This window comes from Jatropha curcas, chromosome 2 (genome assembly GCF_041381405.1).
Source record: "Jatropha curcas cultivar XTBG-Jc1 chromosome 2, XTBG_Jcur_1.0, whole genome shotgun sequence".
NCBI classification, from domain to species: domain Eukaryota; kingdom Viridiplantae; phylum Streptophyta; class Magnoliopsida; order Malpighiales; family Euphorbiaceae; genus Jatropha; species Jatropha curcas.
In genome coordinates, this window is record NC_143152.1 from 3,941,060 (window position 1) to 3,956,086 (window position 15,027).

At 29.3% G+C, this 15,027-nt stretch overlaps 1 protein-coding gene and 1 non-coding gene across 2 annotated transcripts; both read left to right on the forward strand.

Annotated features, from left to right (window-relative positions):
* Positions 1-6,257: 6,257 nt before the first annotated feature.
* On the forward strand, positions 6,258-6,360 carry LOC119369286 (U6 spliceosomal RNA). The gene has a single exon (XR_005176961.1). It is a non-coding gene; the product is annotated as a U6 spliceosomal RNA (small nuclear RNA).
* Positions 6,361-12,883: 6,523 nt separating this feature from the next.
* Positions 12,884-13,784, forward strand: LOC105646548 (uncharacterized). Its single transcript, XM_012232412.4, has one exon. The coding sequence runs from the start codon at positions 12,941-12,943 to the stop codon at positions 13,508-13,510; it is 570 nt and encodes a 189-aa protein (XP_012087802.1). The 5' UTR covers positions 12,884-12,940; the 3' UTR covers positions 13,511-13,784.
* Positions 13,785-15,027: the final 1,243 nt, after the last annotated feature.

A 15,027-nucleotide genomic window follows, 5' to 3' on the forward strand; every position in this document is an offset into this window, starting at 1 on the left:
AAGGTAGTTTACTATTTTTATTAGTTATAATACTTGGTAAAGTAATCTATAAAATGACTATTAGAGATTAAGAGAGCGTTTAATGAACATTATTTAACTTAATGTTTAGTGTGCCATAATAATTGATAAATATTTTTTTGACACTTATGTCTATTATCTTTTCACAAATTAATAAATCCACCTGTAATATAAATTAAATTGTTCCCTTTACTTTTTTTATCATTTTAAATTTAACAACTAATTAAGTAATTCACTTATGTAATTAAGTAACAACTAATAACTAATGGATATTAAAATAATTAACAGTTATTAAAACAATTAATACGAGGATTAAGTTATTAGCATATGCATTGAGTTGAGAGGGGAAGCTTGCAAATTACAGAACTTATGTTGTTAAGCATTAATGAAGAATATATATATATATATATATATGCAAAATGACAAAATTTTATATATTGGATTCATCGGATAATTCACATTCAGCTGCCTATCGATACACTTAAAATCCATGTTATAAGAAAAATCAACAAGGAATATGGTTTTTTTTTTTTTTTTTTTAAGCTGCTTAGAACCATATATATACTTATTTTTAGCAATTTTATTATATAAAAAATAAATAAATAAAAATAACAGCTATTGTTTCTTGAAATATGTAGACATTTAAAAAATTCTGATTCTCCAAGCCATTCGTACAGCTAGAGGTTGAGGTGAAAATGACAGTATTGAAACAAGGAAAACCCTTTCAGTGTTTGATTGGTTCATATTAATTATTAGATAACAAACAGATAAGCATGATTATGTTTGGATTAGTCATATGGCATTGCTAATGGAGAAGATAATAGTTAATTATGATATAATTAATAATTAATAATTAATAAACAAAAGGCATGACTGCTGGCTGCCTCTTGTTTGGAAATCACTACAAAATTGACTCTTTAAGGAATCAAAGGGACATTTCATCCAAGCCTTTCATTTCCTGGGCTAACTCATTTTTTGTTTTTTTTTTTTTTTTAAAGATATTAATTATTAGTAGTAGGGGTCCAAACTTGGGTCGGACCATGTTCAAATTAAGTTTCAACCCATTTTGAAATTAGTTGAAATATCTTGTTAATCCAATATGATTTTTTTTTTAAATGTAACTCATTTATAATAATATGCTTTCATTATCCTCTCATAAAATTAAAATTGTAACATCCCTTCCCGGTCCACCCGTAAACCCGAATAAACCGAGTCGAGACGCTACAAACTGATTGACTTTATGACTTGACATGCTGAAGTCATAATGTATATTGAATATAATAGCATGCTGATACTGTATACAAAAATAATGTAATTTATATTTACAAAACATGATACTAGTGTCAAAATGAAATGGGCCCAACTGTGTGCCCTGTACATGCCATGAAAAGGATAAACAAAAATACACATCCGTACGAGTAGCTACCCTGAAGACTGAGTCTTCTACAGATGAACTGCAGCAGTTGTAAGCTGACTCTCTACTGTCCAATCTCAAAACCTGCGAGTTAAACAGGTAACTCGCTGAGCAAAGAAAGCTCAGTGGATATCTCAACAGATAAAGAAACAATTAAACACATACATGTATAGAAAGAACCATGTAAACACATATGGCACATATAAGCACACACATCATGATACTTTCATGATACCTTGATTATCTTTTGTACTGTTTATAATACTGTATAATTCATGAAATGTTATGTCAAGATATCTGTATGGCTCCATAAGGTTATAGTGAAACCGAAGTGATAAGAAAAACTGTATGAAACTGGATGAATACTGTATGCTTGGCTGCTATGGCCCATATATAATCATATCCACTCAACGGCTTGTAGCCGGAGTATAAAACTGTATGAGGTGCAGATCTGCTATCCTATGTCGCGACATAGCCTTATCTACATGGTTTCTACCTAACCTCAATGGAGCATAATGTTGGTATGTCAATAATATAACACAACATCATATTAATAGTTCATAACTTCATAATTCATAATGTATATTTGATTTCACATCATTTGCATGCTTGCATGTTGTTTTGATACATGTTCTAATGTTGTATTTTGATGTTAAAATGATTGGAGACATATAAGTGAAGCAAAGGAATACAATTGCATTGAAAAAGAAGTCCAAAAGTGCATGAAAACACAAGTCGCGAGCGCGCCTTGCAAAGTCGCGAGCGCGTAATGCACACCTGAAGGTCAGTGAGTTTCCAGGTGAAAGTCGCGAGCGCGCACTTGAAAGTCGCGAGCGCGTAGAGTGCAAAATGAGAGACAGTGAGTTATCGGGCACAAGTCGCGAGCGCGTACTTGAAAGTCGCGAGCGCGAGAAGTGCCAAATGAGAGACAGTAAGTTCTCAGGCTAAATTCGCGAGCGCGCGATGAAGGTCGCGAGCGCTTACAGGCCAAGAGCCAAGTACGCGAGCGCGTACTTCAAAGTCGCGAGCGCGAGATGTGCCAAATGAAAGGCAGAGAGTTTGCGAGCACAAGTCGCGAGCGCGCACTTGAAAGTCGCGAGCGCGAGATGTGCCAAATGAAAGTCAGAGAGTTTGCGAGCACAAGTCGCGAGCGCGCACTTGAAAGTCGCGAGCGCGAGATGTGACAAATGAGAGTCAGAGAGTTTCAGGTGAAAGTCGCGAGCGCATAGTTCAAATTCGCGAGCGCGAGAAGGCAACGCGAACTCGTCATGCAATTCGCGCGCGCGCTTCCAGCCTGCACTGTCTGTACTCTTTTGATCATATCTCTCAATATACAACTCCGATTTGTATGATTCAAAAACCCATGTAAAGCTAACACATAGAGGAACAAATAACTCTTCTATGACACTTCTTAATTCCATCATTAAATGGGGTCAAAATCAAGATGAAGTTACTAGTAAAATTTCCAGCAAAACCTGTTTCAACATAAACTCAATATTCACTTCATTTATTCAATACCTCCCCTGTTTTCCCCTGTTTTCTCACCAATACCAGTCCTCCCACTCAACATGAAGCAATATATTGTCTCACTAGCAACACACCACACAATTCTCATGCAAAGAAATGGAAAATAACAAGAGATATCAAACCTTTACTCCAAAAGCTTGAGCTCCTCTTTAGCTTCTTTTTTCTACACTCTTCGAACTCCCTTCACCTATAAATAAGAATTCTTATGAATTTTAACATAATAACATCAAATGATTCAATTATGAACTTCAAGAAGGTTTACTTACTTGGCTAGAAGAAAAATTGAAGTTAAGGCTTAACTACCATTAAAATTGAAAGGAAGGTGGAAGAGAAAAGGAAGAAAATGAAGAAGATGAAGATAAACATGAAAATGGGAAAGTGAAATGGGTATGCACGGGTAGGCTCTAAAAGATCCATGACTTTGTGTGTGTAAAAGTTCTAAATGGTACCTCAATTGTAAACAGACTACAACTTAATACCCAGACTTGATCTTTTAATGCAAATCAATCCTCACCCATATGCTTTGATCTTTTTCTCTCACTCAAGTAACTCCACTTAAAATCCCATTCTACCCCAACCGGGTTTGGTTTGGCCCGACTCAACTCGACGCCATGACATGACTCGACTCAGTGCTAAGACTCGACTCGGTAGGATGTCACAAAAATTATCTCCCTTTTTTTATCTTTAGTAAAAATTTTATATTGGAGAGACCTCGAACTCATTACATCATGAATCTTTTAACTCTTTTGTAAAAATTTTATAGTGCGCTTGACTACTATACTACCCTCACCATTAGCCTCCCACAAAACCAAAATAAAATAATAATATAACAGTAAAAGGGGAAAAAATGGAAAAAGGTTAAAATAAAAGGAAGTAATTTTTTTCTGTTTTAACCATCCGATATCCGAAACTCGCTGGTCCGACTAATCCGAATTAAAAGGAGGCAAAATATTCCCTCTCGAATGTTTAAAAGAATTTTATATTTAGAACTCGAACTCGAGACATCTAGTTAAGAAAAAAGTGATCTCTTACTATCTCATTTCGACCCTGGGGGTAAAGAAATAAATAATTTTAAATGCTAGGCAAATGATAAAAAATAGCGACACATTTAGAATCTAAATGTGCTAATCAACTTTGACACAAAAAAGTTACAGGTATGTGCTAATTGAACTGTAGATGCTACAATAATTTTTTCTTTTTTCTTTTTTTGCATTTTAAAAAAGAAAATTCTAATATTTTAGAATATAACTCCACGAGCTAATTTAATATAAAAGGTATATATTTAAGTAATTTGATTTGATCGATTACCGTACAAACAGTAGGAAAAGAAAAAGAGAGAAGGACCTTACCTCATATTATGCCCACTAAAACAAGCATAAGCTTTATGAACTAAATCTAGTAATGGTTATCATTTATGACATTTGGACGGTAGAAGAACTTCCATATTTCATGGAAGAAACTATTCCCTCCTAAAAGACTTGCATTACATTTATGTATCAATCAACCTTTCTAGTTTTAAATTTTAATAAAATAATTATTATTTTTGGTTCGATAATTCAGGAATTATCAAAAGAATGGAACAAAATAAGTACATTTGATGGAACTTTGGTTGCCAAATTGCAAGCACTTGCACCTTCCCTAATTTTTAAATTTGAGTTTGGCTTTTTGCACTTCGTATTTATTTTTGAAAAATAATTTCAAATTTTTTTTATATTTAGAATACTTGAAAAGATCAATTAGCAAAAAATATTTTTTCTCGTCGAGGAAAAATTGAATTTATTTAAAAAAAGGTAATTATTTATCAGATATTACTAGATTTATTATAATAAATATATGTTTATTAATCCACTAATCATCACTAAGGAATATTTATCATTTTTCTAGTGATCACTGTAGTTTATTATTTTTATATTTTTTTCATATATAAATTTTATAACTTTAAATATTTTTATACTCTTATAAATTAAAAATAATATTTTTAATTAATTTTTAATATTACAATCAAATAAAAAGCTTCAAAAATTTCAAAGAAAATAAAATGAATTTCATATATAATTTTCTACAGAATTTGAAATCACATGAAAAATTATATAATTGAATTTCATAAAAAAAAATTTCTATTATTATAATTTCAAATATTTTTTAAATATTTTTCGTTTTAAAATCAAATGTCTCTTAAATTATTATAAAAAATGAAAATAAGAAATAAGGAAAATAAAACATTCACACTATTTTTATGATATTGGACTATGCGTGGCCCACGACGAATGTATGCATGGCCCATGGCCTTTTTGTTGAAAGATGGACTTCCTCCTATTTTGGATCTAATGGAGCAAATGGCATTCTCTTGAATAGAGAGAAATAAAAAAATGACCAACAATTACTAAACACACAAATTTTATGAAGTTCATTTGAAATTTGAGATATTTTATGTATACTGTAAATAAAAGTATTCACCTTATTCCATAAATTTAATTTTAAAAAATTAAAAATATAATAAATTCTATAAAATTATAAATAAGTTTTTTTTATTTCAAATTTATATATGAATTGAAGAATTTTTTTTTTCACAAGATATTTGACTGTTCAACTTTTTATCAACACACTCTTACTTGTTGTCATAATTTTTTTGACTTTGCTACTTCAATTATAAAATTCAATTCTATAGTTTGTATATATTAAAATATTTTTTGACGATAAATAAATTTTTATGGAATTTTACTATAAATGAATATAAATAGGTTAGACTTATTAGCTTATTTAAGTAAAAAAATAAAAAGTAATCTAATTTTTCTCTTTTCTAAAAATAAAAAAATCTTGTTTAATAAATATCAAAGTAAAGATTTTTTTTTTTTTGATTTATTGAGAGTTTCAGCGTTCTGAAAGAACACTATGACAATATAATAAAAAGTAATTTTTTAATCGAGCTTCTTACTCTCCACATAAATAAAAAGACGAGTTAGACCACACCAGGTTAAAAAAAAAAACTATTATTTATGTCTTTCAATTTTTTTTAATCTTGAAAATGAATGGATTTACATTTAAAAAAAAAAAAAAAAAAAAAAAAAGAATGGATGTGGTTCAAATTTAGGCCTCAAGGTCTAAACATTAATGTTGTCGGGCCCATCAAACACTGTATAGAGTCAAGAATTTTAATAGCTCATATCCTAGCCAGTAAGCGAGGATGACGTATTTAAATTGAATGCTGACGTTTCCAGTTAGATGAGAACCAAATCCCACATCGTTTGGTTATATGTAGTCGCAAGCATTGATAAACTGAGGTGAAATACAAAACAACGTCCTTTCGGGGACATCCGATAAAATTGGAACGATACAGAGAAGATTAGCATGGCCCCTGCGCAAGGATGACACGCACAAATCGAGAAATGGTTCAAATTTTTTTTTCAATCAAAAACTTTAACAGATTTTAAAAATAATACTCCAGTATTTTTCTTTTGTTATTCCACTGCTCATTTTCCTTAAGTAAATTAGAAAATAAAAAAAAACTTTAACAGATTTTAAAAATAATACTCCAGTATTTTTCTTTTGTTATTCCACTGCTCATTTTCCTTAAGTAAATTAGAAAATATGATAAATTTTAATTAAATAACGGATTTAAACAATGGTTTTATAGTATAATAACTCAAATCGAGAAACTCAGCTCCTTACATTAACGAGAATACCAATCAAATTATATCAGATTGAATTTGTTAGAAGGATTTTAATAAAACTTTGATTCAAATGACACAACGTGTCTATAAAAAAAAAAAAAAAAAAAGGAAAAGAGAGTATGTGCGCAAGAGTGGATTCTACAATCTCCAATGATTGCATAGATGACCATAAGTAAGGACTAAAGTATACGTTAACCAAGGTTTGAGTAAACCCTAAAAATTAAATTATCCAGAAATAGAGATCAGTTTGTGATCTTTTTTACATAAAAAAGCCGTACATAAAACTCTAACGTCAAATAATGGTGCAACTATAATGACAAAGTCAAAGCATTATTCACTTAAAAAGCTCTAGCTTGATTGAGTTATTATTAATGGTAGCATCATTGACTACGTAAACTAAAAAAATAAAGTTGGATAATCAACTACTATTGAAATAAGTACTTTATAGTTATTAATTTTGTCTGGCCCGATGAATCAATCCGAAAAATTGATAAATCGATTTTAAAATTGGGTCGGTTTTGTTAAACTATTAAGAAATAGAATCGGATTGAATCAATTTATCTATAGTTGAACCGGTCAACTTGTATAAACCCAATTGGTTATGGTTGATATATATATTATTAATTATGGTTGATATATATATTATTAATATCTGTATCGCTCACTAATTAAGACCATTGACCCACCGGTTAAACCAATGATTCATTTATCTAATTTTTTAGCCGGATTATATCCAGACTGATTTTAATATCATAGGATTTGACAAACTTTTCTTTAGGTGAGGTCAAATGTTTTGCTTTTGAACTATTTAAGGAATAGAACCGGATTGAACCAATTAATCCGTAATTGAACCGGTTAACTCATACAAACCCAATTGGTTAGGATTGATATATATTATTAATATCTTTATTGTCCACTAATTAGACCATTGACTTACCAGTTACACCTATAATCTACCCACCCAATTCTTTAGCCGGGTTATATTCGAATTGGTTTTAATAACAAAGTGTTTTACATACTTTTTCCTTAGGTGAGATCGAATGTTCGATTCTCATAGATGAAGTAAATATTTAATAGGAATGCTTTATCCCTCAGTGGATTGATCCAACATGAGCAGAATTTAGTTCTAGCCAAGTTAACTGGGGATACCTATAGTTAGTAGAAAATATTAGTAACAATAAAAATAAAGTTTAAAATCGGAACAATTTTACTTCTGAACCATTTAAGAAAGAGTTGAATTAAATTGGCTAATTATTAGTTGAACTGGTCGATCTGCACAAACCTGATTGATCCAATCAATTTTTTAATATTTTTAATTATATTATAATTGTTTTAAATTATAATTATTTAACTAATACATATTGTTAATATTTTTATATTTCGCTAATTAGACCATTGATCCGCTGGTTAAACCAATGACACTTTTACTCAATTTTTTTAGCCAAGTTTAATATGGGTTTGACGCTTTGACGCTCATTTTTTTTTAAGTGATGTTGAAAGTTCAATTTTATGGAGGGAGCAGTTTCCCTCTTCGTGGAATAACCCGACATTAGCAGAATTTAGTTCTAGTCTAGTGAATTGAGGATACCGATACCAATAGTTAGTAAAAAAATAATGATAATAATAATAAAAATAAAGTTGGGTATACGTATATGGTGATGCACAAAGATATTCATTCCAAACACACATTGAGGTTTATGAAACCATAAAATCCATATACAAAAACGACTTCTGATTTTGATTGTATCATCAAATGTTTTGTTCTTGTTCCCATGTGCAAATGATTGTTTAAAATGAAGTCACACAAGTTTTCAATCATTAACAAGTTCTCTTTGTGTTTATCTATCAAATACGTCAACCATTGGATTAAACCTCATATAGTAGAAGAGCTAGGGAATTATAATCTACAATTGTTTTAAAATAATTTTCAATTTATAAAAAAAAACACACATATCAAATATCAAAATAATATAGAGTAATGTGTAAAAAGAGAGATTCAAACCTGAATTTATTATCGACTGTAATATATTCACGTATTACTAGATTATGTCTTAATGAAAAATGTATATATAGATTGTGCTAAATCTGGAGATCTTTAATAGCAAACTAATTAAAATATAAATAAATTGTATAACAAAGCTTGAAATTTTGCTTTAGTTGATGCTGAAAGCATCATATTTAATATTTAATTAAAGGGTTATTTAATTTTTCGTGATTTCATAGCCTCTCCTATTATATGAAAAATTCAAAATAAAAAACTATTAAAAAGAATATATATATATATATTCTTCAAAATTAAAATGAATTGCGAAGTGCAATAAATTGATCTCATCATACTTTTTCAATTTTCACTTTTATTTATTTTTTTAAAAAATATTTGTAAGCTTTTAAATGGTTAATTATTACTACCTTTACTCTTCTTATGTTGCTTAAAGTGCTTTAAGCATAATTTTCTCCTAATTACATGGTGAGGAAGTGGAAAATGAATGAATCAAATGATACTATCTTTAGATTGAGTTACAAGTGTTACGTAAATTGGATTAGCACTTGGAATATTAGCTTATGCCAACTTTAATTGCAAAAAGAAATAAATATATATGTGTGAAAAGTTAAAGAGGTAAAGATAAATATGAAATTGGGCCCACCCTTCACAGGGTCCCATCCAATGCAGAAAAATTTTAAGCATTGTCTCTGAGTTGCTCCTTTCAAATTTCACGACTCTCATGTTGATTTTCAGAAGGTTGAAAAGCTCTATGCTATATATATATATATATATATATATGTTTTAAAATTAATCAATTATTTGTTATGAAATTTAATCTTTTATCCCAACTTAGATTAATGGAGAGAGAATTGCTGAAAAATTTTTTTAGCCCCTTAATTTTAATTTCTAGCTTTATCGCTGGCTTCAGTTGGAATCGAGGTAATAAGTCAAGAAAAATAAATTAATATAATATAAGAAAATTATCTGAGCGAGAAGAGCATGGAAAGGATAAGAACAGAAATTCAAAACTGCTCAGAAAGCATAGAAAGTTGAATTGCATGGGAGTTTCTATGACGGTGACAAGTGATTCTCATGGAATATATTAAAGGAAAGGTAATGTATTCTAATCTTCCCAATGTCAAATTGATTGTATCTTTTGGGAACAAAGGGCTAAAGTTGGATTAGGGTTTCATTTTTTTTTTCCCGAGAAAATTTTTTTCTACAGTTACTAGATTCTCCCTTTGCTTTTGTTTTTCTTTGCTCTGTACATTAGATTCTTTCTCACTTGCTAGTGTCAGGAGAAACATATAAAATCTTACCTTGTGCTTCTTTACAACTCTTTTGATAATAGAATGGATCTCTCTTTTGAACCATATACAGTATTCCAATTTCATATGTTTAATTACCTAAAACAAAATTTATTGTTATTTGTAATGAAAATTGTAATTGAGATCTGTTTGAATCGTAGTATTGCGGATTGCTTAGGAGAATCCTAATGCACCTGAAATAACATTAGGAGTTATGCAATGGCTACCAAATTGCTTGTTGGCTTAGCAATGTGGTATCACTTCTAATTAATAAGAATCAAAGGCAAGGTAATAGTAATGTGCACATGGAGATGGAAGCTTGAAGTGTTCCAATCCCCCAATTTCTTACTATCCAACAAGATTGAATATATGTGTATATATATGTTGATTCCTGTCTTAAGAGTTACTCTTTTGTTAAAAAATTATTTATCAAGCCCTAATAATTTGTATTTGGTTTTTAATTATATATGGTAAGGATTAGACTTGTAGCTAGCAAGAGTGGACTCTTGTTTCAGATTGCACATGAATTCTAATAGTTTAAAACTTGGAAATCAATATTTTACTAATTACTAATTAAGATCTAATCATGGTTCCATGTGTGCATGTGTATAAGGTAAGTCTACTCTTATTTTTGGCTTAATCACTAAAAAAATAATTCAATTTCAGTGTTATCCATAATTCAATCACATGATTTTACATTTAAATCACTTAAGCAAATTGCTAATTTCAATTGCAGTTGATTTAAATGAAACTAGTTCAATTTCTATTATGAAATTGAAATATTTAAATGTTATCCATCTCTTTTCTTGATTTTTTTTCGTAAACCATAGGTATCTAGACCCTTCGGCTAGAGGTTTAATCACAGTTAATGCTCATTATCCTAATCCTTCCCTGAAGGTGCGTTTAGTGGGAATCGAATTCGAGAACTCTTCCCACATGTCCAGCCTGTATTGTCAATTGAGTCGCAATCCATAAATTTTGTCTTAATTTTTTTAATATCGTTTTATGATTAACTTAGAACGGTCAAGAAAAATGACAAATTGTTTTACAAAGAAAATTTAAAATTTAAAATTGTTTTTAGACTCGATCTAATTTTATTTTCTATTTCAAGAAGAATGCTGTGAGTTTTTTAAATGAATATAATTATTATATCTATTGTGAAAAAAATCATGAAAACAAGAAAAGCATTTAAAATTTTCAAAATTTAATAAAGTTCATTATAATAAGATTTTCTTTTATCGACAAGTTATATATACAAGCATAATAAATTTGAAAACACATGAACATATATACCTTACCCCTCTCTCTCGTGGTTAAAAGGTGCTCAAATTCGAAATTTTTTACCTCTCACTCTCTAATTAATGTTGTTTGATTGATCTTAGTTGGCATGAAAAGTAGGAAGTAGGAGTGTAAATAAGCTAAGGTAGCTCATGAGTTGTTTAAGTTTAGCTTGAAAAAAATTCAGCTCAAATTAAGCTCGAGCATGCTCATTTACCAAATGAGTCAAGCTCGATTTTAATGATGTTCAATTTAAAAGTTTGTCTAGTCTTATCGAACTTATATATAAAACATTATTTAGACTTTATTCGGACTTCGAATCGAGTTCAAACTTAAATTTTTTTTAGTTGAATTAAAATTTAAACTTTCGCCCTTAATAGAAAAGTTTCAGATTAGAATTTATATATATATATAATTTTATTGATGTTCATAGAAACGAAAGACTATTGTTTAATACATATTATATTTCTTGCATTCAGAGTCAGGTGAAGATCCCTGATTTTCAGGTTATCCACATCGACCTAGGCCTAGCTACTTAAGTCCATCTATGTCAGAACAAAACTAAATTTTTCTTTTTCCTTTTCCTTTTTTTCTTTTTCCTTTTTCCTTTGGTAATGAAATAGCGACAAATATTTTACATCACAATCGCACCAAAATAAAATAAAATTAAAAAAAATACAATACTTTCTTCTAATTCTTAAAATAATAATAATAATAATAATAACGGTAATTAAAGCAGTTAGTTACCGGCAGCAAGAACATATTTTAACCAAATGATTACATTAAATTATTTCTTGGGCTGGTAATTTTGGCGAAGATCAAGCCTTAATAGCCGTTCCTGTTCTCGAGTTGCTTAAATATAAATAGCCTTTCTCTTAATTAATTATCTCAATATAGTATTTGCAATAAAAAAAAAATTGCTCTGCTACGCTTTTCAATAACAGGAAACTTCCATACCATTTCAAAAATCATTAGCGGGTCTTCCACTATTTTTTTTATATATAAACTTGGATGCCACTGTTTTTGACTAACTGAATTAGATCAGCTGGTTAGATTGATTCAGTTGAAATTGATTTCATGATCTATTCCGTTCATTCTGATTTTATTTTTAGTTTTTATATAAATTTGGATTGAACGGTTTTAGGCGAACCAAATTGGATCAATAGATTAGACCGATGTAGTCGAAATTGATTTCATGACCAATTTAGTTCATTCCAATTTTATTTTTAATTTTTATATTTTTAACCTTAGAAAAACTAAAAGTTAATACTTTCTGAATACCGTTGAAATTGATATAATTTCGAATCGCACAAAAGTTAAGGAAATAATAAAAAACCTCAATTTCTAAAAAAAATTATAATTTATGAAATTATACTTTTATCAAATTCTTTTAATAATAAATATTTGAAATTGGGACAAAAAAAATATTTGAAATTGGGTCAGTTTTACCAGTATGAAAGGAGTATATATTATTATTTTTATTATTATTTAATCGCTTTAAACCAATGAGACCGATTCAATAAATGGTTTGGTTTTAAAAAGTTGAATATAATAAGTGGTTTTAAATTTTTAGGTCCTTATCAATTCCATATCCAAGAAAGTGAAGAAAATGCGAAAGAAAATACCCCAAAAGTCTAGTGGCAAATTGGTAATCAAGAAGCTTTATAAATCCCCATTTGAACACTGAAGGTCCAAGAAAGAAAGCAAGAAAAACCCAAAAAAAAGATTTTTTTTAAAAAAAATGGTTTCTCTACACCCTCTTCAAGTTTTCTCCACAAAGTCATCACCACCATCTTCAACCTTAAGCTCCATGAAAATCAAAACCCTAATTCACACTCTCATCATCTCACACGTGAGTCGGATGGTTCGAGCTCTTTCTAAAGCAAAAACAATTCTTGCTCAGATTCTCAAAGAAAACCAACCTGTGAACTTCATTCTTTACCCCAAGAAAAGAAAGCAAAAACAAAGAAACATATTCTTTGGATCATTTAGGTTACACTATAATTGGTGTAATACTTCTTCACATGTATTGCCTGTTCCAACTACTGAACCGCATTTATACTATGACTCTACATGGAACTCCATCATTACTACAAGTGATGATCTCTGCAATGAGTCTCAGCTTTCAGGGTATCTTCAATGGCTTGAAGATCAAAAGGTGATCAAAGAAAACACTGATGGAGATCAAGAAAATGTTAATGAGATCGATCAGTTAGCAGATATGTTTATCGCAACTTGCCATGAAAAATTCAGGTTGGAGAAGCAAGAGTCTTACAGGAGATTTCAAGAAATGATGGCTAGAAGCATTTGATGAATATTGTGAATTAATTTATGTGGTGGGTTTTCTTTTTTTTCCTTTTTAGCTTTCCCATTCTTCTATATGTGTTAAATACATTGGTGGGGTGAGGAAAGTACATATGGGATTGATCAATTGAGGGTAGTTTGGATTTTATTTTGAAAGTATGGGAATCTAGAGAATTGTACATGAGTGGGGGATTAATTTTGGATGAGGAGGGAAAATTTGTGCAATTCTTCTCTTGAAATGGTAATACTTACAACTTCAAAGAGCATTATTAATGGTGGAATTGAAGTGTGTTCTTTTTTTTTTTTTTTTTTTTTAAAAAAATTTCTACATTCTGAAATTCTCTAGCAAATTTAATTTTCAAATGTTTATTTATATGAAAAGAAAAGATAATTTTGTTTGAACTGGTAGAACATACATGAATAAAGAGTTCTGAAAGGTGGGACATACTATTCATTTTAATTTGGTTCCAATTTTATGCGATTAAGGAAAAAACATAATCACATGTCCATATCTAATTTCCTTAAAGCTTCAAACTATACATGTATGATACTCTTTTGCTATATCCTTGTTTATTTATTATGCTTCTCTTTACCCATCTTTTATGTGAAAAGCACGAGTTTCAAGTATACGTCCATTAGTATTTCGAATGTACAAACTCATTATTAATTTTGGAAAGAAATTATATATTATAATTTGGTCTGTATATTTTAATTTAATAGCTGATAAGCTTGTTTATATATATACATATATAATCGAATTTATAGCACGCAATTAGCATGAAATTAAAATATTTGTCAATTATCATTAAATGTTTATTAATAACATAATGAATAAAAAGATTAATCTTTTAAAAAGAATATTATATTAATCATGAAAGGTTTATATATGATACATTAAACATTCACTTTATATGTATCTATAAAGTTTAATCTGATGACAGGTGCATATAAAACCTAAGTATATATCTAAATTCATATTTCCTCTCATTATGTATCAGTAACAAAACAAAACATAAACAAAAATTTTCAGACACTTGTATCTTAAAGTCTAAAGGTACACAAAATCTCTAGTTCCATTACTAGTTGGTCATTTTTTAATTACCATCTCATCTTCTATTCTGAATTTGGATTATATATATATATATATAATATTTAAGTTGATTATTTTGGAAATTGTGCCAATCATTTTTCTATAGTAATTTTAAATTAATATCTTATAGACTGAGTCATCCACATATATATGTTTGGAGTAGGTTTAAAGTCTCACTCTCTCTCACTCTCTCTCTCTACAAGACAATGGGTCATTGTGGAACCCATGTATGATGCTTTTTATACTATTACTTTAGTTCAAAAATTTTCGAGATGACTTTAAGTGAATTGTAAAGGAAGAAGAAGATAATTAGCAATTGGCCAGTAAACATTTTGATTAAAGCAAATGCAGAAAGATTATAATCATAACTTTACAATTTAATTAAATGTTTAAGTGGAAGATTCTCTACTTGGAATCTTTATCCAACATTGTGG

Bases quoted from the DNA above. Each gene is read 5' to 3' on its own strand.
- LOC105646548 (XM_012232412.4), top strand. From the start codon at position 12,941: ATGGTTTCTCTACACCCTCTTCAAGTTTTCTCCACAAAGTCATCACCA.